General features: G+C 40.1%; 1 protein-coding gene across 1 annotated transcript in view; it reads right to left on the reverse strand.

Moving 5' to 3' along the window:
- TBC1D5 (TBC1 domain family member 5) overlaps positions 1 to 24250 on the reverse strand; it is a 533564-nt gene that overhangs the window by 80812 nt on the left and 428502 nt on the right. Inside the window, exons 15-16 of the mRNA XM_060248746.1 lie at positions 17499 to 17605; positions 1310 to 1395 (exon numbers count right to left, since the gene is read on the reverse strand). Coding sequence (XP_060104729.1) covers positions 1310 to 1395; positions 17499 to 17605 — 193 coding nt within the window. The remainder of the gene's footprint in view (positions 1 to 1309; positions 1396 to 17498; positions 17606 to 24250) is intronic.

Raw genomic sequence — 24250 nt, forward strand, 5'->3', positions numbered from 1 at the left:
CCCCTGTATGGAAAAGTTCTATATGTTCAGTTGAGATACACCAGCAATCTTCTCAGTATGAAGATACTACCCCTAAGCTACATGTGTGCCAGAGTAGCACTTAACTTCAGAACTGATCTACACTGTCATAGCAACTACAGTGTCAGACCTCTGGAGTTAAACAGGCAAAGTACTTGGATGTGAGACTGCCAAGGAAGACTTTGCAGAGGAAGGCATTGACAAACCACCTCTGCTTAATCACTTGCCTTGAAATCCCTATGGGGGTTGCCATAAGTTGGCTGTGACTTGATGGCACTTTATGAACAAAATATACACTCCCAGTAGGCCTATTTTGGGCAGGAGCTCACAGGAGTGGAGCTCCAGAACCTCGAAATTTTACTGTGCTCTTTATTTCTTAATCCCGCCCCCCCCTCCAAAAATACTTGCTTCTGGGCTCCATTGTTCAAACCCCTGTGGGAATTTTGCTGAACTCTTAAGATTTGACAAACTGTCTAATATTTTCCCACACAAAAAATGGGTAAAATCCAAAACATATAAAGCAGACAGATGGAAATCTTCATCATACCACTGTGGCCAAATAAGGAAAAGTAATTTTAAAAGTATGATGGGAGTAAGGTTTTATTATGACAATTATAATCCAAGAAGCATGTTAAGGTAGATGCCTAGCAGATATAATTTAGTACACCTTCCAGTGATGTCAGGAATGTGTGGCATATGCAAATGAGTTGTGCTTATGAGCTCTGGCAGCTCTTTTTCTACAAAATGACCCTTGACTCACAGTATAATATTGGTAGAACTGGGAGCATTAAATAAACCAGAAACAAACAAAAGTGTTTTTGATGGGCAGCCTTTAAAAAGATTGATGCACCTTTCTGAAAATAGAAGAAACACTCTACATGAGCAGGAGTTCATCAGTTTTTTCAATGTCAGGAAATGTTCCTTGTGAAGCCCGTTTCTTATACTAACTACTTAGACATGGACAGAACAGGGTAGAAACTGCAATTCCACACATGCAGCACTGATTGATGGAGCTCTAAGGAGTCTGAGCTGAGTTCAATTTCTTTAGGATCAAGGTTTAGTTTGACTCTCCTGTGTGCTTAGAATTGTAGCCTATGTTAATGAGAAAAGCATTACTTAAGATGATTCTGATGTCATGTTGCAAACTCTGTTCACGACAATCCTTATGTTAAATGTCATAAATTTATTTTGTAACCTGTCCACAGTCAGTAATACTTTTTAATACAATTAATTTTGTATAATTTTTCACTAAACATTTTCTTTTGTTCTGTAAAAAATCAAAAGGACTTACCGAGTTTTATTCATCAAGTCTGCTCCACACGCTTTGTAATAATCTAAATTTTGTCGGAATTGGTAAATCACTGGTCTTGGGTTTCTCTACAGGAAAAGAATTGTCATTGTGTCTAAGACAGTTTGAAACTCACATAAGTTATTAAACACTGTTTAAAATTAGATTAAAATCAGCCATGTGATTTCCGTACAGGTTCTTATATCAAGAAAATAGTCATATGAAGGCTGAAATGTTGTATTATTTGTCTAGTGCATTAACATACTGTTGTGTATTATGACTCAGTTCCAGGTTACTAGTCAGGTAATGAGGTAAAATGAACATAATTTTCCTGACTAAATTAGATCCAACCACTAGATGGCACATGCAACCTTCTCTTATTCTATGTAACATACTAGATGGAGTCATAGGTCAGAATGATTAGCCACATATGTCACAGAACAGAACACTAAACTACATTTCCTCTTGAAGACAGCAAATTAGTAATGTACATTTTAAATTAAACAGATGTAGATGTGGTGCTTTACAAAAAGCCAAATAGGAACATTCTATCTATGTCCTACATAGAATACATGCAGGTAGCATAATGTACAAACTATTAAAATCAGAGGAAAATGTTGTTAATCAGAATTTTAAAATCACCTACTACTGAGCTCTCTGCCACGAGATTTTCATTTTAAACATACAGAAGACTGAGAAACAAAATCATGTGGATCCTGGCGATCTTGTGTTTATGGGGTTCAGCAGATGGGAATTATATGTAGTACAGATCCTAACAGAACTGAAATTGAACATACAGGAATGACTACTTCCTTTCAAGGGTCCAAAATGGAGGAAAAGATACAGTCAAATGGGGAATGTGGTGCTCATCTACCATATAAAAACAACTCTGGTATTCATATGTATAGCAAATATGGTACTGGCAACCAATAATGGCTTCCTGGTGATTGTAAATGTATGATTCACATTGAATGTGTTCACACCTTGCATTTATAGAGCAAAATGAAATGGAAGGTAAAGCCTTTCTTGCAGGTTCTTCCATCATCTTTATGCATTGATTGGCTCTTTTCATGGAACTTATACATGTATGCATGATGCATGTCTTGCAAAAATACAGGATGCAGATCACATAAGCAATGCCTAAGCACTTACAACTTGTACACAACATGTATGCTCTGTGCTGAGAAGCTACTGCATGTGGAGCTTGGTGTGGGGGCCATTAGGTGCAAGTTACTTCTCCCAACCACATATTGATCATCACCACACTTAGTCATCTGCGGAAAATTCAGATCTTACAGCATCTTAGGTGCACACCCACAATATATAATGTATGAAAGGGATCCTATAGAGTGCATAGTTTTTTCATTCCTGTTGTTACATATAATTTAGAAATTAATAAAGTGCGAAATGGAATATATTTCAATTTGTTTTCCTAGAACTATATCATCTAATGTGTAGAATTATTCTAATGCATAAAATTATAGTAATTTTTAAAGTATTAACCCATATAATCATCACTTGACCACATAATAGTCAAGAGGTCTTTTCATAATTACTCTCAGGTCTGTCAAATTTAATTGAGCACCATCATCTTTCATTTATAACTATTACCTGATGTTTCAGTAACTACTTTTATTGGCAACACAGTTCTTGGTGGGAGATACTGTAACCATGAGAGGTAATCTCTGTAAGCTGTTTTAGTTCACAGATGAGAACACGGCTGGCTACTGAGAACTGCAATGATCATTGTGAACAAGTTGCCTGGAAAAGCTTATGCATCTGACACAGTAGAATCTTACCTAGGATGCTGATAATCTTGATGGACTGTTTGAACTTACTGAGATCAAACTAGTGATTTAAATGCGAGTCAAGTCCCATGACTGGACTTTTGTTGTTGTTAAAAATTTGACTTTAATGTTCTGCCAAGCAACTTTGCTCTTACAGTGACACATTAAAGGGTCATGATGACCAGGTTATACCTTGGTAAGGAGGCTACATTTGTAATTTATATGTTGTAACTTGCAGCAGCATTTGCACCTGCATAGCTGGTGATCGCCACAGAAAGTCATGGTTGGGTCATTAAAATAATTTATTTGTGAAGCACAGATCCACTTGCAGTCTATCCTCCTTGGACCTGTAGTCTGCACAATCAAGATATATCATTTAAATGACCCACAATGTTTGTCTGGTGGCATTGATCATGTTGGTGCACGCTCAAAAATTCCACAAGCTACTATGCTGATGAAGCTAGATGCCTAGAAAATATCCGTCTTTGACAGAGTTCTCCGGCTGTGAATCAGGTTCCCCTAATTGTGTGAGGGTGGAACTGTGTGTGTGTATGGGTTTTTTTTAAGGGGGGGGTTAATGGGGGAGTCCCAGCACCTCTGAAGGTGCAGAGTTATCTCAACTGGTGCAAAGGATGGACATTTAGAAACAGGGATGCTGAAGAATCAGGGTCCCTGGCGGTAGCAGAAGAGGCAAAAAAGTGGGGAGGGAGGGAGAGCAGGTGAGTGCCACTGCCACCAAGGGGGCCAGGAAGATGATGGACCCTCTCCTCCCTACCCCCAGCAACCACCACCAACGGGGTGGCAGGGAGCCAAACACTCTGGGCATGTCCCCTGCTGATTCCATGGGTGGGCAGCCTTTTGTGAGGGCCAGCTGTCACATCAGTGAGAAGCAGGAAGGTGTGAGTAGTCTCTTAGGGAGGAGGCAGTGGTGGAGGACAGTTACCAGGCTATGGGGTGAGTGCTGGTGAGGCTACAGAGAGTTGGGCAGGCTCTGTCCTCCAACATACAGTGAGTGCCATGCTGCCATGTGCTTCTTGCAGATGCAAGGCATGGCCCATGGAGCCTCATTCTCAGGCTGAAAAGGGGAGGGGCTGAGCCTTCCTTGCGCTCTCCTCTCTTTCCTCCTTTCTTCTCTCAGGAATGTTGTGAGTACAACAGGTGGGAAGAGAGGGAGAGCAGGAGAGGGTAAGTGTTGCTGCCACCAAGGGTTTACTCCATTACCTTCACCTGGGCAGAATGTGAGGCATAGAGGTGACTGGAGGGGGTGACAGGTGCTTGTCAAACTGGCCTGTGAGTGACAGACTAGCTGTGCGAAGCTTCCCAACTTGTGAGGAGAGTGTTTTGGTTGGTGGCGGTCATGGAAGTTGTGGCCTCTTGGCTGTCATTCTGAGAGCCACTGCTGACATTCTGGCCTCCTGTCCATTTTTCTGAGGGCCACGACTTGTTTTGTGGGTGCCATGATGTGACAGAAAGTGCGCAAAGTGCATCGGAGAGATGGAAGGCGGGCTCCTGGAAAAGTGAGCGATGGCAACTGGTGGGCCAATCATGGATTTGCTGACCAGTCTGTCTGGAGAATTATTATAGGGCTGAGTTGAACTTTTGTGTGCACACACACTTCTTCAGATACAATGAAATGGAAAATACCAGTCCATATATATAAGGCAGAGGTTGAATAGCAAATTAGCATACAACATAATGAAGATGTTTTAACAGATGCAAACAGGAACAATAAGCTACGTTTATAAGGTCACCATTGTTTGGATTTAATTCCAGGGGGAAAACAGTGAAGCAGATAAATATGTAAAAATTGGTGATAGATGTTTAAATATATCCTTCTTAATTGCGGAGTGCTAAGAATAATTAACTGAGACCTTGTTGTTACACTCCATCTGTCTCCTCCCAAACATGGAGGTAATTAATAGCATATTTTTCTTTGAGGTGGGGTGATTCGTAGTGCAGCATTATGTCTCTTCTGTTACCAGTCCAGAGAAATGCATTGCAACATACCACTCTAATATTCATCGTACTGCATTACAATCACTATTCTAATCTACTCTTCCAAATAACAAATACACTAAAAGAAAGAGGATGTGTAGCCCTTCTTGGTGAAAATGCAGATGTAAGGACTGAATTAATTTAGCATATGTAGTGAGATAAAAAACCAATATCCCCTTTAAGTCCGGGGAGGGGGGGGGGAGGAGAGTTGTTCCAAGTGCTGTAATTCAGCAATGTCCCTTTCCATTCTGTTCCTGAAGTTCCGTTGCAATAAAACAGCTACTTTGAGGTCACCACTGAAAGGCTGAATTGTTCTACAGGTTTCTCAGTCATGTGATTTTTGATGTCAGACTGTGTCCATTTATCCTTTGGCATAGGGTCTGACCTGTTTGCCAAGTGTAGAGAACTGAAGGGCATTGTTGACATTAAATGGAATATACACTGTTAGAAGATCAGCATGTGAATAAGCCTGAGATGGTGAACTTGATGTTAGGTCCAGTAATTGTGTTGCCTGGGTGTATGTGGCAGCAAAGTTGGTACCTGGGTTTACTGCAAGCTCTGATACTAGTGTCCATGTTCAAATTAGATGTTGCATTATTGTGAGTGAGGAGTTGTTTCAGATTGGAGGGCTGACTATGCACACAAAAAGTCCCTTCCCACAAGTGAAAGAGATCTGTCATTATTCAGTAGATGTTGTAAGTCGCTGATGCATTGGACTTAAAACTTCGTTGCTCCCAAAGGTACCGCTGGACTCAAACATTGTTCTAGGTTTCTTGCTGGTAAGGCTGTCTCTGTGTGTTTTGGAAGAGAGCAACACTCTGTTTTTTTGGGCAAACTCTATGGTTTGAAGCCAATGTTTCCATATAGTTTTGCCCAAAAACCAGAGTCACCCCTGACCAGAAGTAAGCCCCAAACTGGAAGGAGGTCCAAAAATGCCCAGCATCACTTCCAGTCTTCCAGAAGGACATTGGGGCACTCATCTTCAAAGATAAACCTTTCCTTTTTATATTATGATTAGACAAATAAAACCATATATTCAGCATGGTTCCTATTTTTTTTTTTTGAATGCAGGTGTACTGATTGCTACCTATTTACAAACACCATGTTCCCCTTATTTTTCTCTATGTCACCTACATGCAGTATTTTAGCCTGGGTCCAGCCATTTGAAAGGAATACCAAGGAACCTAGATTTGCAGTTGAATTTGGATATTTCTGTTAAATATTCCACTTTATAATATAATAATTGGTAAGATTTGTCTTCATTTCTGTGTGAATTTCCACATCCCTTTCCACAGCTTTCTGCCAAAGTCATACCACAAGCAAATACTGAATTGACTGGGAAGCAAGATAACATTTAAAAGTACTTTTATCTCCCTAAAATGGAATGACCATCTTCAATTTAGGTATGTTACAGGCTCTGCTCAGTCACGGAAACCTGACATACTTGAGGCCCAGCTAATGGATGGGGCCATACCCTATTATTCTGCAGCCACATCTCTCCACTCACTTCCATACTTACCAGCTGGGTCACAAAACCCAGTTGATTAAAGGCTATCCCACTTATCTCTGCTGCAGTACTTGTTGAAAGAGAAGAGGGCACCTCCTGTCTGTCATCCAGGTTACAGATGCTGGAACAGCCCCCAAGAACCCAGCACACAGGCAGGTTTACTGCTTCTGCACTTTCTGGCTCAGCAGAAGGCACGCAGGCAAGGAGGGCAGACAGCATCATCTTAAATTCAGTACCATTCATTTTTGTAACTGCACAATTACAGTCCTAAAAAAATGGATACCAATGCGCTACCATTCTTGACAGCACAAGCAATGTTTATTCCCCCAAAACCCTCACCACCTAATTAAGGCCTATTTTGAAATACAACAGAACTGTGAGAAGAAATTAAATAACCCAACATTCATCCTTGAACCTGGGACTGCAAATTATAAAAATAAATAAAAGCCATCCTATGAGTTCACTGGGCCCCACCAAAAGGGTTTTTAATTTGGGGTCTCATTTTACAATCAAATGTCTTATCCTGCAGTGCTGGAAAGCTGTAATTCCACCACATACAGAAACTTGGATGGAAGTACTGTTAAATCTTGAAGTGAAGAATAAGTAGTATTTAATAGATAATGATGAAGGCATGGCATACAAGGGTATTGGGGTGGAAGTTTTAGAGCTCTATGAAACTTGAGGTAAAACTTACTATATATTTTCAGCTAAGGTTAATTTTTTTTCGTTGTGTTTCTTTGGTTTGTTTTATTTCTTCAAACTTTTTCTTTTAATTTTTGTTTCTAAGGGTATACATTTTATATTATATAGTAAAAATTAAACTGAATTAAATCACTTTCTGTTGGAGAGAGCAATGATGAAAACACAGGACATTAACAGATGAAGAATATAATGAGGACAGGATGGGGAGAAGAAGGAAGCTGCCACTGATCCTGTGCTTGGTGTCTACACCTGAAGGACAGGTACAGTGGACAGTGGGCAAAGGCTGTTTTGTTTTGTTTGGCATCTCCTCAAAGATGCCTTCTTCCTAACCAATGTTTTCTGTTTTGTATGTATTTAACTGTTTCATATGTATTATAACTCTTTAAAAGTTGTTTAGGGCTGGGATTAATGTTTATGGTTTTATAGTGTAATTTTATCATGCATCTTTTAAATCGTTAGTTTACTTGGTGGTCCTTGTAAAGGCAGAAGGGATACATTTTTGTAAAATAATAACTAAATAAGCCCATTCCCATTTCCAAAGGCAGGCCCAGGAAGAAAAAGTCACACTTCTGGAGACTGGTACTGAGCAAGTGATGAACATTTTGGGAAGACTGAAACAGCTGCTTCTTTATTGGTGGCTAGAATGTGTACATCAAATATGAAAGGACTGATGGGATGCTTCTCTAAACACTTTTAAAATCAGAGTAAGTTAACTGAATTGAATAAAACTTACTTCTGAACAAATAGAGATACACCTGTGGATATGGCCACTATGGAACATATGTGGTGCTCTGCTGGGTTGAATAGTGCTAGTTACATTTCCAGCTAGTAACAGGAAAATGATGATTTTAGGAATGCTAATTGCCCTTAGTATAGAAAGGATCAGAATGAAGCCTGTTCTTCTGTTGCATACATGATTATAAAAATATTGAAACAATAGCTGCTTTCACCAGGACTGGTCAGGCGTTAAGCAACACCTAATAATAAAAGTGTCTTCTAGTCATGGTTGCCTGAGGGAACCTCTATATTAAAAAACAATAGCAAAACCTGTGAAGACTGCACTGGGAGGCAGCATGGCAGTCTTTAAGCAGCAGCTACACAAACACTTGTCAGGAATGCTCTAGGCCAGGGGTGGCAAGCTCATTTGTTATAAGGGCCAGATCTGACATAAGTAAAAAAGCCAAGTAGGAGCTCATTACCATATTAGACCCCTCCAAATATTAGCATATTAGGTCACACACTCATTAGCATATTAGGCCACACCGTCTGGGATAATCAAGTGCAAATTTAACTGGTGGTAGCTGGTCACACCCCTGCTGCCCCCCCTCCCTTCATGCGGAAACTGCAGCTGATCCCAGCAGACCTTTAAAAGCACCCACATACCCCAGCAGTAGTCGTTCACAATGCCAGGGAGGGAGGGAGGAAGGAAGGAAAATAAAGAAAGGATGGAAGAAAGTGGAATAAGGAAACAGCAGTCCCCAAGGGCCAGACCAAGTGATCTCAAGGGCCACAAATGGTCCTCGGGACAGACGTTCCCCACCCCTGCTCTAGGGGCCTGATTTGGCCCCCAGGCTGCACGTCTGACACCTCTGCCCTACACCATCAAGTAAAGTATCCAGTCATTACTTGCCTATCTAAACTCTTAATCTCCCTAAAGGAACACTCCTTGATACTTTTACCTATAATGCAAAAACTATCTTCCATTATGTACACAAAAACAATCCTTTTCAAATTAGCTCATCTCTGGAGTGATGGACTTTTCATCCCTCCCACATTCCAATGCCAATACCTTTCCCCCTCCTCAGTCTTAGCAAAAATGTATAAAAAGTTATCCATCAGGCCATCCAATTTGTAGCAGGTTTTGGATCCCCCTCTTCTACCCCTTCTCTGCTTTTCCACCCCATTCTGATGTGCTTCTCCAGAGCTGCCTAGCTGTCTTCAAGAAGCAGGCTTGTAAATATCTTTTATTCTCATTTATTATTTTCTCCCTTAGTAGCAGGTAGTTTGTTAAGGGAAGCGTTTAAATTGTGTTTGTACTTCACATGTGCATTTATTTCCTTCCTGTAATACCTCTATTTTTATTTACCTGACTTGGTTCTTTTTCTGTTACTGTAATAAATTTATTTTCTCATTTAAGAAGCTAATTCCCCTTCATTTCGAGTGTTGTTATGTATCTTGACCTCTGTATACACAGGTGTCCTGTATACAGGTTACAATCTTGGCAATTACTACCCCACAACACATGTTTTCGCTAGCAGAAGGATGTTTTTGCTAGCTACAGGGGCCACACGTGTATAATTGCTTTGGGTAACAGTATTTGGGGTGACTGTAAAGCACCCCCCCCCCTTTACAGTGGAAAAGTGGGTAGAATACAGTCCACAGTGTGCATGTTTGGAGCAAACAAGAACATTACAGACCTTTTCAATTATATAGTGTATCGTGTATCAGAATAATGTTTCATATAGACATACTCAAATAAGGGATATTGGCTATTTATCTCATTACATATACTTAACCCATTTTTATTTTATGTATTCTTGTTTTCTAATGGCAGACTAGAATGATGTTAATATGTATAGATCGATGTTGATAAGTTGATTGGGTGGACTACAAGTTGGATACACATGTCTTTTTGTGATTCACCTAGATTTGCAGAAACACCATTTGGCAGAGAATTTTATTACCTTTTATGGCTATCCAGACCAAATGGCCTAGCCACACTGTTTTATGTGACCATGTGACCAGTTAGTTTGCCAGACTGCTTGTATTTCAGCTCACAATACCTGATCCCTTCGTCTGATGAAGTGTGCTTAAGAGAGCGCATGAACGCTTACGTTCTGAATAAAAATTGGTTGGTCTTGATTCCTGCTTTGTATTACAGCCCTTGTTAATCTCAAAGTCTATTCCAATGCCTTTAAAACTGTAATTGTTTTAGAGTAATCGGAAGAGACTGAAACTTTCTTGCAATGTTAATTTTATGCATTGTTTCCAAGTACAAAATCAGTATTGAAATCTTTATAGATCACTGCTTTCTTCTGCGATAGTAATATGACTGCTAAAAGATTCGTTAAAGTTTTTTTTTGGCAGAAATGCTTGGGACAAATACTGTAAGCTCTCAAACAAAAGACAGTTGGCAAGGTTTTTTGTTCATCATCAAAAATGGTAATGCTCTATATAACAGTTTAGCTTCATAATAAGTCATCGTGATAAGGTTAGCACAGCCACATACACATAAGAACACCCAAAGATGAAAATTACTTTGCTTATGTTGCTGTATTAGAATTTTATTTGCTATAGGGTAAAACAGATTTGCAAAATTCACAGTTAACTTAAAACAATAGTTTAAAACCTTTTATTCCTAGGCTTGACTGCCTTCAGGAAGAAAAGAACATCTGGTTATTTAAGGAACACAATATGTTCACATTTTCTATGACTTTTGTTTCTAATTGAGTTTTTAATTTTTCTTTATTTGAACAACTCTGGTTAGAACTGTTTTTTAATCGCTTTATATTTTTGCGATTGCCAGCCCCTATGTATGTATTTTCCATCTGAAAGCGTCTGCTTTGAAAATTAACAGCACTTCTCATTGGTAGTGATGCAGGAAAAAAAAATTAGACAACTGGGGGATATTAAAGCAACACCAAACACCTACGCTAGGTGCTTTGTGTTTGGGGGGAAGAATTCCACTTCTCACAAAATATATCTTTGCATACAGCACATTGTCCTTTTAATATCAAGGCAGTTTTCAGTGGAATAGTTTCATCCTGAAAAAGTGCAACTGGATGGAATGTTATTCTGCATATGAAGCAAATGAAAATCTGGAAAAACTATGTTTCTGGCTTAATGCATTGTATAATCCTACTATTCCATTTGATATTAAAGACACACAGGCCAGCATTGTTTTAAGAAACCTATAGGGCAGGAGTGTCAAACTCATTTGTTATGAGGACCAGATCTGACATTAATGAGACCTTGTCAGGTCGGGCTGTGTGTGTCGTAAAATGTAATGCTATGTAGCGGAGATATAAACTTTATAAAGAACACAGACAAACACAATTAAAGATTTTTTTTTAAAAAAAACTTTAAATAAAACATGCTTAAAATATTAGCACTCTTGCACTACTGTGATCAGTATCAAAGCAAGCTCCCCCCCCCACTTCCTCTCCAAGAGAGGAGCTTCAGCCAATGGGGAAAATAGAGGCTTTGCTCTGTAGCTTCTGGCAAAGTAAGCTGTGACACAGAAAAAAGCAAGAGAGATGAAGGAGGAAGCAGACTTGCTCACGGGCCAGCTAGGAGCCCTCTGGGGGCTGATCTGGCCCTTGGGCCCCACATCTCACACCCTTGCTATAGGGGGCTCTTTCAGTTTCTGTTTTACTAATAGCTCTTCTGGAATTTTGCAAAGTGAAAATAATAGGTTCATCCCAACATATTTTAGACAATCAAAAAGAGAGCATAAAATGTAGGATTATACTTACACTGAATAACATTGATAAAGTTTGGTGTTTTATTCTAAATCTGGTATTAGAATTTTTACAACATTTGATATTTTCTTTAAGAAAAAAATTATATATGTGGATGCCCAGTTTTCTGCTAGTCCCCTTCTTTTAAACATGCAGTATGAACCAACTATCTAACTATCAAGTCTGCTGCCCTTCCCATAGCATAGCTGGCAAAATATAGGTGAGCTGCAGAAAGCAGTGTGAAAGGCACCCAGCTGAGCCAATGCTGGGCACATTTGCCCAGTCTTCCTGCTTCCTCCCCACCTCTCCTTCCAACCACAAAAACTGCTCCAGCTTAGAGCTATGAGCAGGCCTAACAAATTTAGATAAAACCAGACATTTTAGTGCTCTTCTACATAAATAACAGCTTTAAATAAAATTTTAATAATAATAATAATAATAATATTTTATTTTTATATCCCGCCCTCCCCGCTAGGCGGCTCAGGGCGGCTAACAGACACGGGAGTCTCATGATTCACATTAAACAATAATAGACATGGGAGTCCCGTGATTCATAAAACATAACAACTTAAACATTAATTACAATAAATTATTTAAAATACATAAAAACATATAAACATATAAGATATAAAAATAGGTGCTAAAATGATGTATTTAAGATGGCTGAGTGTCCATTCATTAATCAGGTTCCGTCTTAGTTGCCACATGGTGACTCAAATGCTAACTGAAAAAGAAATGTTTTGCAAGCCCTGCGGAATTGGTTCAGGTCCCGCAGGGCTCGCACCATCTCTGGAAGATCGTTCCACCAGCGAGGGGCTATCACCGAGAAGGCCTGCTCCCTAGTGGCCTTCAACCTAACTTCTCTTGGCCCAGGGATTGTTAATAAGTTCTGAGAACCAGACCTCAGTGCTCTCCGGGGTACATATGGGGAGTTGGGTGTTTTAAAAGTTGGGTGTTTTAATGTTAATTTTTTGTGTGCAAAATTTGGCATTTTCCTTTAGGAAAACATGGTGGCAGAGGGACTACATTCTAAATTTCCACTTTATTCACTGGGGCTTACCCAAGATACACATGAAAAGGACTGCAGCCATATATGTTTTTTGCACCTTACCTCCTTTGGCTCAGCATCTATTTATATTTTGCCCTTTGAGGAGCCCAGAGAAGCTCATATATGTTTCCCAGGTTGTCTCCCATCTAGGCAATTTACAGGGTCATTTTTTAAACAATTCTACATTTTAAAAAACTCTCACAGGTTTAAAGGATAGTCCTAAAAATAAAATATTTTACAAATTAATCTAGTAAAACATAAGCAGACTTGCAAATGTACATTCTTTATTTTGACTGCATTTTTTTAACAAAGAAAGGACAGCTGTAATCACTAGCAGAGGAACAGGCATTTAGAGAAAGAGAAGAAGATTTATCATAGTGGTGGTGGGGTGGTTAAAGTTACTGGTGCATAGTAAACCTGTTGATGCTATTTCCAAGTTGACATGGAAAAAGAAGACTGCAAGTCTGAATACAACAAATAAGACATAAAACCTTTCTTAGGGTGCAGTCTGACGTACCATTAGTGGCGACACAGCTCCGTCTTGCTGACGGATTAAATGTGTTCGTCCAGACATCGACATCTGGCAATCGAGCATCATCCAGGGTCATCCTGGCTTGCTGCGGATCAATGCTGCATTAATTTGACAGCGCAGAAAGTCTGGCCCTTTTTCAAAGAAGCGGCACAAGATCGGCTTTTTCCTGTTTGGACAGCTCACGTGTGATACTGCCCCTTGGAATGTTTACCGCCCCTCCCACCTTTTAAAAAAAAAAAAGCCCCAGCAGACATGTGCATTGCCAGATCATCTGGGAATCTGAGGTGATGCTTCTGCTTCTCCAATCAACACAGGATCAGAGGGGGGGGGGGGCGTTATCCCACTATTCAGAACAGGAAAAAAAAATCTTTTTTTCAATGTGAAGGATTTCCAGATATTATTGTCACTGCCAATTTCTAGGAAAGTAATTCCTGGCAGTTCCCTGGTTTGAATCAGCAATGTTAATTCTGGAAACTTTCCCCCCCTCCCCCACCCCGCCTCTGAAGCAACGTTTGATTTCCCACCTCCAAACAGTTGGGCGCATGTTCAATGGACCCCCCCCCAAGAAATCACCACCTGATCACGCATGCTCCAAGAAAAGAGCGTGATAGTATTAGATGTCTGATTGCTCAACAACACAATGAGTAGCATTCTTGGATGCTCGTCTGAATGGCCCTGCATCGAATCAATATTCAGCGGTTCAAATTTGAGTGCTACACACCCACTTTTAATGTGACATGTGACTGCACCCTTAATTTACTTTTTAACTTTTTCTACTTGCTGAGACTCAAAGTGGATTACATCATGTGAAACGATGCAATCAAAGAGCATGAGAAAATGCAGCAAGATTGGATGCTACAAGGTGGTTTGTGGATTCTGGGATGGTTGATTTGTACAAATTCCTGGACTAATTTTGAAAAGATTGTTGGGAATATACCAAATGAATTTGTTTTTAATTTAGTTTAGTTATAATAAAAAGCGTTATTATACATTCTATATATTAATAATGGTTTTCTTTAGATTTACTTATTTTCCAGTAAGTTGTTTCTCTGATTTTAAAAGTTCTAGCACACCACACCTGTTTTTTTGGGGAGTGGGAAGTTGAACTATTATAGAAGGAGAGGTTCTCTTGCTTTTGTTTAAAGCAAGGGCATCACACCATGAAAAATCTTGCATTCCTTGCTGTTAGTACTGATCGGACAGAATGAGAAATCTGTTATTAGCTCAGTTAATACAGGAAACAACCAAAACTGGGAAATATATGCTAAAAACCACAAACCAATTGTATTTGTTTTCTTTCCTACCAGTAATCAGGCTCACACAAGAAACAGAATAATAAATTTTTCCCAAATGCAGTTGTGGAACAAATGGGCAAATTTTTTGTGTTAGTTTTTTAAACACATAATCTTAGCCATTTGCTGCTTTTGTTTGTGGGTCTGCAGAACTCACAATTCTTTTAAGAGACCAAAATACTTTCACTTTGAGGAAGATGATGGATTTAGCTTCTCATAGGAAAAGCAACTTCTGTGCATAAGAAGAATGAGATACTGTTTGTACAAGCAGCTACATGTAAAACCAATATTAAAACTAGGAAAAGGTATTCTTTTTCTTAAGTAAGAAACCACTGTGTGTATTTATTTTTTCTTTTTGTGTACGTGGGCAATACTCACCAATGAAGAATACAGCTGAAAATCTTCCATGTTCTACATTTAGTGTATAATATGTGAGAATAAATGTTTGGGCTATATTGATTCTTGATTCACAAACAGTTGATTCACAGGTAATTAATAAGTGTATAACAACTAAAGCCAGTTGTAGTTAGTTTGTTGCTGGGCCAAACAGCACTCAAGTTTACATACTGGAGAATATAAACTGCTGTATTCTAAAGTACATTTTATGACAGACACCTATAAATCTTTTAGGTGCCACAGCATTTTCTTTTTGTTCTCAATTTGAAAAATTTATGTTGCCTGTCAAATACCGAGGTACTGGAAAGATAATCATTCTCACACTGCCCCCAAATGCTTAATCTGCAGTTCTGTAAACATATTGTTAAAAAGTCAAGCTGATTTATTATTCAGAGCCTCCCTTGGGTTGGATGCTAATTAATGGGCAGTCAGTATAGCAGATTGTCTTGGACAAGAGGATGGTCAGTTTAAACTCGCTTCAGGGTGGAAGAAGTATAGGCTACCTCAACATAGGTATGGTGACAAAAAGAGCTCAAATGTCAGTGCTGGTCAGTTGAGCTGCTAAACAGTATTTAGAAATACACATTTATTGAGTAGTAAGGAATACTGTTATTTTGAAACTCTTGTTGCACTGAATTTGGCAATGTCTATTTGTGCTGTTGAAGCTTCTAATACCCAGCCAACTTGTACACTGGTATATAAAGTTTACCATGAAGACAGCATAAGTCACTAGCACTCTATCCCTCAAAGGGAAAGAGGCCTTGTAAAATGCTATTGGGAACTTCCAATAATTTCAGGCTATTAAAAATGCTATTAATTACCTGATCAGCCCTAAGCATACAAATGTTACCTGAATCATAGGAACCAATGAAGTAGTAATAGATACATTTTGCACCTTTACATGAGCAGAGAATACTTCCAGATGGCTGGTGGTGTCTCACAGCAGTAATCTTAGAGATGGCGATTTAAATAATGAAGTCATAGAAGACTGCTCTAGCGTATCTGCTTATCTACTTTGTGAAACAGGATGCCACACTGGACGGATCACTGGTGAGATTCAACAGTAGGGATGGGCATGAACCAGCTCACAAACTAAAGTATGTAACAAATTTTGGCCAGTTCATGGTTCACAAAGCAATATTTGTGAACCGAAGAACCACCATGAACTTCCACAAATTTTGATGCAGTTTGTGAAGAGCAGAAAGCAGGGGTTTAAATGGCTCCAACCCATTTAAATCCCTGCTTTCTGCTCTTCATGAAAAAGTTTAAATGGCTCCCCACTGCTTTTGGCAGGAAGCAGAAAGCAGAGGTTTCTACTCCCTGACAAAAGCACTGGCAAACAGAAAGAAGGGAGTTACATGGCTTCGCTTTTGAGGTCCTTTTGAGGGGAACCACTTTTTGCCAGGAGCAGAAAGTACGGTTTAAACTTTAAATAGCTCACAAACCAATATGAACTGATTTGGTTTGTAAACTGACATATCAGTTCATGGTTTGTGGTTCAATCATGAACTGAACAAATAAAAATGTGGTTTGTGCCAATCCCCATTCAACAGGGCTCTTTTAACGTTCTTTTGTTTTTGACCATACTGCTTACACAACATTAATACTATCTTCAACTGTATGCCTCGCCCAATGCAATGAAAGGTCTTTCTTGCTGTCTTGGGGAGATGTAGCTATCAGTAGTTTCCCTGAGTTCACTGTATTAAAAAAAGTCCTGGAGCGACGCTATAAAATTTTAAAGAGAGATTAATGACATTCAAAGGAATAATGTCACATTGACAACATCTATGCACACCCCTGGAGATTAGCTTTACTTGCTAGCCTCAATATTGCCTTCTCCCATCATATCCAATAAGCTTGCTAGTAATGACGCTACCAGCAAAGATGATGTCGTATGAGTAGTTAGCAATGGCTATGTAGCTGCCTGTGAAGACCTCAGCATCTAGAAAGACTCTGAATAGTCCATAACCACCACTACAACCCAGAGATAGAGGATGGTCACTGATTTAGACCAGCTGATAGGTGAATTTTAGTCCTGCTACCTCTTCTTTTAGAAATTTAAGTACTGGAACACTTATTTAGACATTAAAATATTTCTCATTATTAATTCTGTCCTTCCTTATGCATCACTGAAGAATGTGACAGTTATGTTGTAGTCATATTTCACCAACATGTCAATCTATGATAAGTACGCACATACAGCTTGCTGCTGTGTTAACTCCATTTGCTTTTCCCCATTATTTCCCCCCCAGCATCAACATATAGTCAGAAACTGAAGGCTTTGGGGTAGGGAAGCCTTGAATCAAGCTCCAGTTTTGCCATTATACGCTAATATGGGTACCTGGGCAAAATGGATTGTGTTCACTTTAGAGGAATCAAAAGAGCATGTAAGCCTGGCAGGTCCATCACAGAACAGACAAATTTCTGCTGCACCTTCATGTTTGTTGTATTTATGACATTTAGCATTCCTTACCTTCGGGTCTCTGAGAAAAAGAGCTCTCAAGATGAGTGAGTGTACATCTCCAATAGGTGGATAATGCATCAAAAGTCCCAAACAGGTCTGATAATTACTTGATATCACTACAAACAACAGAAAACATTATTGGGCTTTTCTAATCATTCAGTGGAGATGTTAATCACACATTAATGAAAACACCCTAATTTGTTCTTAATACAATTATTACTAGGTATTACTTTTTCAGCCCCCTTTTCTTCCTTTAGCTAGTTTGAAAAGCTTACTTTATTTCATCTTGATCCTGAAAATGGTTTAAGAACAATAATTATTCTAATTTACTTTCTAAAAATAGAAAATGAAGTCCCAGACATGAGAAAATTCATGCTGGTCAGTCTTAAAGTTTATTATTACATGTTTACGCTGTTATATTTTTGTTCTCTAACTTCAATCTCCTGTATGACTGTCCTTTTGAGGGGGACCAAGTGATCCTAATTGTGAATGAAATTAAACACACCTTTACAGGCAGGCCTATGTAAACTACTTCATTTCTTTAGCACCATCTAAATTCTGGTAATCAATCTACTGGAGCTGTCAAAGCAGTGCTGATTAATTATTCTTATACTGTTCACCATACAGGCACTGCCTACACTGGTACTAACTGTAAGTACATTTTTGCACAAAAACTTTAGCTGTTCTGATAACCTCAATTTTAGAAATAAAATCTTTTCTATTAATTAAAAGCCTCCGTGAGATATGTCTTTTGGAGCACACAAAAACCCATTCTGATTAAATGAAATCCCAAATATATCGACTGTTTTATGGCCTTAGAGACTTACTAGACTGATCCCCCCCTTACATGAATCAACCTCATCTCCTTTGGTACCTTCCCATTTCTCCCTGCAGAGGTTTATGAGGAAAAGATGCAGGACTGGGCAAAATGAATAATTATAATCTGTGTAGGGAGCCACTTTATCATCTTCATTTCCGTTGCTGATCCGACAGCTTGTAATTTTATACATCTGCTTTCATTTGTAAAACACTCACTTATCCTACTCATTTTTTATCTGCTCTGCCTGTTTCTTTTCCTTTCCTTTTGTTTTTCTTACGCACGTTCAGATACCTGCTCCCCCTCCCCTTCTCCTTGAAGTTAGCATAATGAATACAATACAATGGGTTCAGTCAAGAGTTCTTTCAACTGAGCATAATAGATGGACCACACATTATGTAGAACCAATCAAATCAAATGTAACACACTATGAGACAGGTACAATAGAAATACTTTATACTTTTTTTGAAGTAAATAAAAGCTGAAAGTAGCTGGTATGTACAAAATGGATGTTGTGAAATAAAAATGTTATACTTTTTCTCCACACAAGCATTTTACTGTTTAATTCATACAAGATTTTAAAGTTTTACATTTGTATTCTCTGTTGGAAATAATATTGAAGGTTATATGATTATTTTTGAAAAAAAAAACCCATAACTCTGGGAGAACAACTCTAACCAGATCTATTAAGAATCCTATGAATTCTATTCAATGGTGATTACTTCAAAGAAACAGGTTTTATTGAAACCTGTTTCAATAAAAGAATGTTAAGTATTGGTATTTTGGTTACAAATGTTACTGTTAAAATTCAACATATGGAAACAAGTAAACTCCTGTGCCACTTAATCAATGGTCAATCAACAATCAATTAATGAAGAACAGTGTATTGTCATCAGCAAATGTGCAGAATTGAAAATGCTTTCCCCATGAAAAGTATTAGGTTCAGAAACTTAGTTTAATATTTAATTGGTTCTAAAATATCTTTTCCAGATAAATATAAATGGCAATAACCTAAAAGAAGATTAATTTTTTTAATGAAATTGAGATATATATATATATATATATATATATATATATATATATTTATTACGTTAAGCTTATATCCCGCCCTCTTCGCAAGCGGACTCAGGGCGGCTCACAACATCACATTACTTCCATTAAAAACCAATAAAACATAATTACATATTTAAATTATTTAAAGCATTTCATGTTGCTGTATTAATACAGTACAGTATAGCGGTCCTGAAAGTTTGATGGTGACCATCGGTACTCTGCATGGTGCTCCATATGATGTCCAGTGGCAGCTCTCTCTCGGTTAAATGTCGAAGGCCTGTCAGAACAATTCGGTCTTACAGGCCCTGTGGAATGTAGACAAATCCCGCAGGGCCCTTATGGCCTCCGGGAGAGCGTTCCAGAGTTCTGGTGCTGCCACCGAGTAGGCCCTGGCTTGTGTCGTACGCAACCTGGCTTCTTTTGGTCCAGGGATGGACAATAGATTTTTCGTCTCTGAAAGCAGTGCTCTCTGGGGAATATGCGGAGAAAGGTGGTCCCGCAGATAGACAGGTCCCTGACCATAAAGGGCTTTAAAGGTCAACACCAACACCTTGAAACGAACTCGGAACACAACAGGAAGCCAGTGCAGCTCTTTCAGCACCAGCTGAATGTGCTCCCATCGAGGGAGTCTCATTAACAGCCGTGCCGCAGCGTTCTGCATTAGCTGTAGTCTCTGGGTTAGCGTCAAGGGTAGCTCCATGTAGAGAGTGTTACAGCGATCTATTCTTGAGGTGACCGTAGCATGGATCACCATTGCTAAGTCGTTGTGCTCCAGGAAGCGATGAATAGAAATATATAAAGTTATAGAATGCTCATTTTGTTATGAAGCAGCAATAATAATGCAGTTCAATCAGTTTATAAACTTGTAATATAAATTAAAATTGAAGCTTCACACAAAACTATTTCATTGCATCCTTTCCTGAATAGCCCCAGGCAAGCCCAATCTTACAGATATGACCCTTAAGCAGAGCTGACCCTGGCAAGTACTTGGATGGGAGACCTTGTGAGCGAGAGACCCCTCATTTCACTTAAGATACGGACATCGTGATCACCCATTTGGTTACCAGGGTGCCTGGAGTTTCATCTCACACACATCTGCTCTGAAACGTGGGTTTTAGCTGCCATGTTCTAAGGGGCTTAGGTGGATACTAACTGCCTCAGCTTTACAGCAGCACTCTCTATCTATGGAAGGGCGTTAGCCAGAAGTACAGACAGGTTTCCTACCGCTCCATATGTGCACAGTCTCGGCCATTGCAGTTGAAGAAGTTGCACTGCCATGAGCTGTCCAGTCAAGCAGTTTCCAGCCTTGTCCACGAAAGCTATGTTGTTAGGCTAACAACATCAGCGACCGTTTCCCTGCACTGCCAAACTCCATGACAGAGAAGCGAGAGGCTCATGTATCCAACAGCTATTTCAAACATCTGCATAAGGCAATCATGCTTATATTAGGTGTGGATCCTGCAAGACCCAAGACAAAGGATGGTGCCAGCCAGAGGAGCAAGAAGAGGAAGATCAGCTTTACCCAGAACCAGAGCTATTGCGTAGATCAGGTGTCACCTTAGGTATCAATTCGGCCCTCTATTGTCACATTTAGATAAGTTTGTATAGCTTGTTTTAATCTCCTCCACCCATGCCTTGCCCAAAACTGTCACTTTGGAGCCTCCCCTTTCTCTGAGGTAATGTACCATGTGGTACAGCGTTATTCCCCATCTGACCTTGTGCCATCTGGACCTCCTACCCCCTAAGGGGTCAAGGTAGTCCTTATAACCTCTGACCCAAGGTCTCACAGGTGTGCATCTGACACTGCTTAGATATGCCCCCGATACCTGATCAGTTGAGGGTCCCTCCCTCATCTACCTCTTTCATTGCCGTTAGAGCCTTCCTCGAAGACTATGATAGGTAATTATCACCCTGTTTGTCCATCCTCATGCTACCTCTGTATATTTCTCTTTCTTAGGTCTGAATGTGTGTTGTATGTATCCATTACCTTGTATGGGTGTTCTATATTTTTCTATGATAAAAGCAAAATTATTTTACTTAATTAGTGTCCTTTGTCAATTCAGTGAGAGTTTCTGGAAGTAACATCCTATATACATAGATTCTGAATCCCATTGAGCCATAGTTGCCCACCTATTAATTCCCCAACCCCTTTTGAGGGCAATTTTGCTTACAACCTCCATGGAGTACTAGGTCCAGGATGCAGAGGCAGACAAGCAAGCCAACTCTTTCAAGCCTCACTAGGGGTCACCAGAACTTAGCCATGACTTCCACACGTGCACACACAAACCCAAACCCAAACCCCACCCCACAATTCCATTGCAAAATGCAAAAAAAACTACTGTATCAGTCAATAAGATTATTTTCTAATGGTTTGGATCATAACTGTGTCTCTCTCCATTCCACTCGTGGAAGAAGTCCATTATTTGGATTAAACTTTGTGTCTTTATCACATCAAAGCATAAACTCTAAAGAATAAAACATTCTATTTAATTAATGAAAATGTTGAACTTAATTTTACAGTAAAGGCAATGAGGCATAAGGGAATTCCCACAGATCGGTCTCAACTTGGATTCAGTTGATCTTTACCTATCAGGGTTCCATTACCACAGTATTCTGATCAGGTCTGCTGTTTGCGGAACTTAAAATATCAGAACCCAGAAAGCAAAGAGAGACTCCTCCTTAATGTCCTTAGCATATTGCAGGGCAACAGAAATGTCTTCTGTGTGCTAAAATAAAGGGTTTTTTTCTAGCAACTAAAGAGGTAATTTTAAGGAGTTTCTATTTTGTTGTTTCTCTGTGGCAGAAAAGTACAGTTGTGCTTTTTTGACTCACAGAAACAAAAAGATGAGAACCCCTTCAAAACTAGTCACTGATGTGCCCAAAAAGTAAAAAAAAATGCTTGCATCACACAACGAACAAGTTTTGAAGTGATTATTTTCTTGTTGCCATAGCAACACATGGATGTGCTTTCTTCTGGGATCCCTGAACCTCAGGGTCACAGAAATGTGCATCTGTGGGATTTTAAACAAACAAACAAAAACCCTCTGGTGTTCATAGCCTCCATGGCCATTATGGAAAAGAAGTAACTCCCTTCCTCAACAAGTGCAAGCCTCTCTTGGTCTGCTAATCCCATCTCCCATTGATCAGGTTTGATCCAGAGAACAATCTGAGGAGGGAAGGGACTAAAATGCAATTGCAAAATCCATCCTAAACAGTTTTCTTGATCATCCCTAATTACGTTCATGGTATTGTGGAAAAGCTAACTTTCCATTAAGATAGATTTAAAGACTAGTTACCAGGGATTTTTAAAAGTCTACATTACCTACATTATAGATGCTCAAACTAGAAAAATATTTTTCAGAAAGGAAACAGAATTATGTGATAGTGCCATTTCCTATATCCTCTAATGGTGATAAACAGACTTAAAATTTCCTGTTCTTAAAATTTTATGGTTTACTTTTTAACAAAGGCAAACTGCAATGATCGAGTCCTGCTTTATCAGAATACTCTCTTTAACACTGATCACTGGATCTCCATTCTGACAATATGGTCACAATCAAACACAAAAACTTTTCAACTGAGTTGTTTACTCATGAAGGCAGTATAATGCTATAACTTATGCAAGACTGCAACCTCTCTTTCATAAACTGGGGGGGGGGACCCTCACAAGTTGTTTATTTCTGCAGATCGTGGGAAAGCAGGGATGCATTAATTCATGTATTAATTGCTCTGGTATTACACTACTTAGGGAAGTATTCTGCCCCCACCCCTCCACACTAAACGCAGGCGAGTATACCAAAGATGAATAAAGCCATCTGATACAGGAGAAGGAGAAACTATATTGGTAGATCAGTATGAAGAATTAAATAAGCTTCCTAATCCCTAAAAGTGGCAGGTTTACAGCCCAATCCAGAGATAAGGGGCGGCCGGCCACGGCGTAGCTGACGCGCCACTAGTAGACTTCCTGAGGACTTTGGCACGCTGGAGCGTGGAAACGGGAGAGACATAGCTTGCCATGAGGGAGACGGTTGCCATGGCAATGCTGCTGGCGGAGGCATGGAAGGGAGGCGGAGGCAGCCGGAGGGGAGGGCCAGCCCACCCCTCCATTGGCCAATCCTGGCGCATGTGCCGCGGCTCATGACAGTCAAGAATGGGAAGAGGCGGCCCCAGAGAGGCTGATAGCCATCCCCAACCCACCCCCAAACAGAGAACGGAGCCAATGATGGGCAGACCATCACAGGTGAAGGAAAGATGTCCCACCAACATGGGGAGGGAACAGGAGTGAAGCTGAGCATGTGCACACGAGAAGCCTGGCTTGGTGGCGAGGCGTAGGTGGGGGTGAGACAGGCCCGCACGGAACCACTGAGAAGCCGTCAATCCCCTCACACTTTCTCGCTGGCAGAGACTCTGCCAATGGCAGGCAGACAAGCAGGAAGTACCAACTACAGGAGCTCGCTGTCATAGACAGCGGCTGGAAGGTGTGTCTGGGAGTGAGCAGCCCAGCAGCAGACACCCTCCCCACCCAGAGACCCCGTGTTGCCCTGATGCCCCCTGCCATGTGCACGGAACACCTCTCCCGGGAGCCACGGAAATCAGAGTGCGAGTGCAACAGTCGCAGAACTCTGAGTCCACTTCATAACCCCCTCCTTTGTGCCCTGCACACAACAGCCCTGTGGGGTTGGGTAGGCTGTCAATCTGGGCAGGCTGAGGTGGGGCACTCCCCCTCCCCTGTCCAGCCATGTGGGGAACAGCGTGGCGGCTCATAGACCGTTCCCTCCCCAAAACCAAGTCTGCCCACCCTCCAAGGCATTCCCTCGAAGAGGCCACTGATGGGGGGGGGTTGCCCAGGGAATATGCAGCAGATGCCAAGCGGGAGAGACAACAGAGGGCA

This window comes from Heteronotia binoei, chromosome 10 (assembly GCF_032191835.1).
Source record: "Heteronotia binoei isolate CCM8104 ecotype False Entrance Well chromosome 10, APGP_CSIRO_Hbin_v1, whole genome shotgun sequence".
Lineage (NCBI taxonomy): Eukaryota > Metazoa > Chordata > Lepidosauria > Squamata > Gekkonidae > Heteronotia > Heteronotia binoei.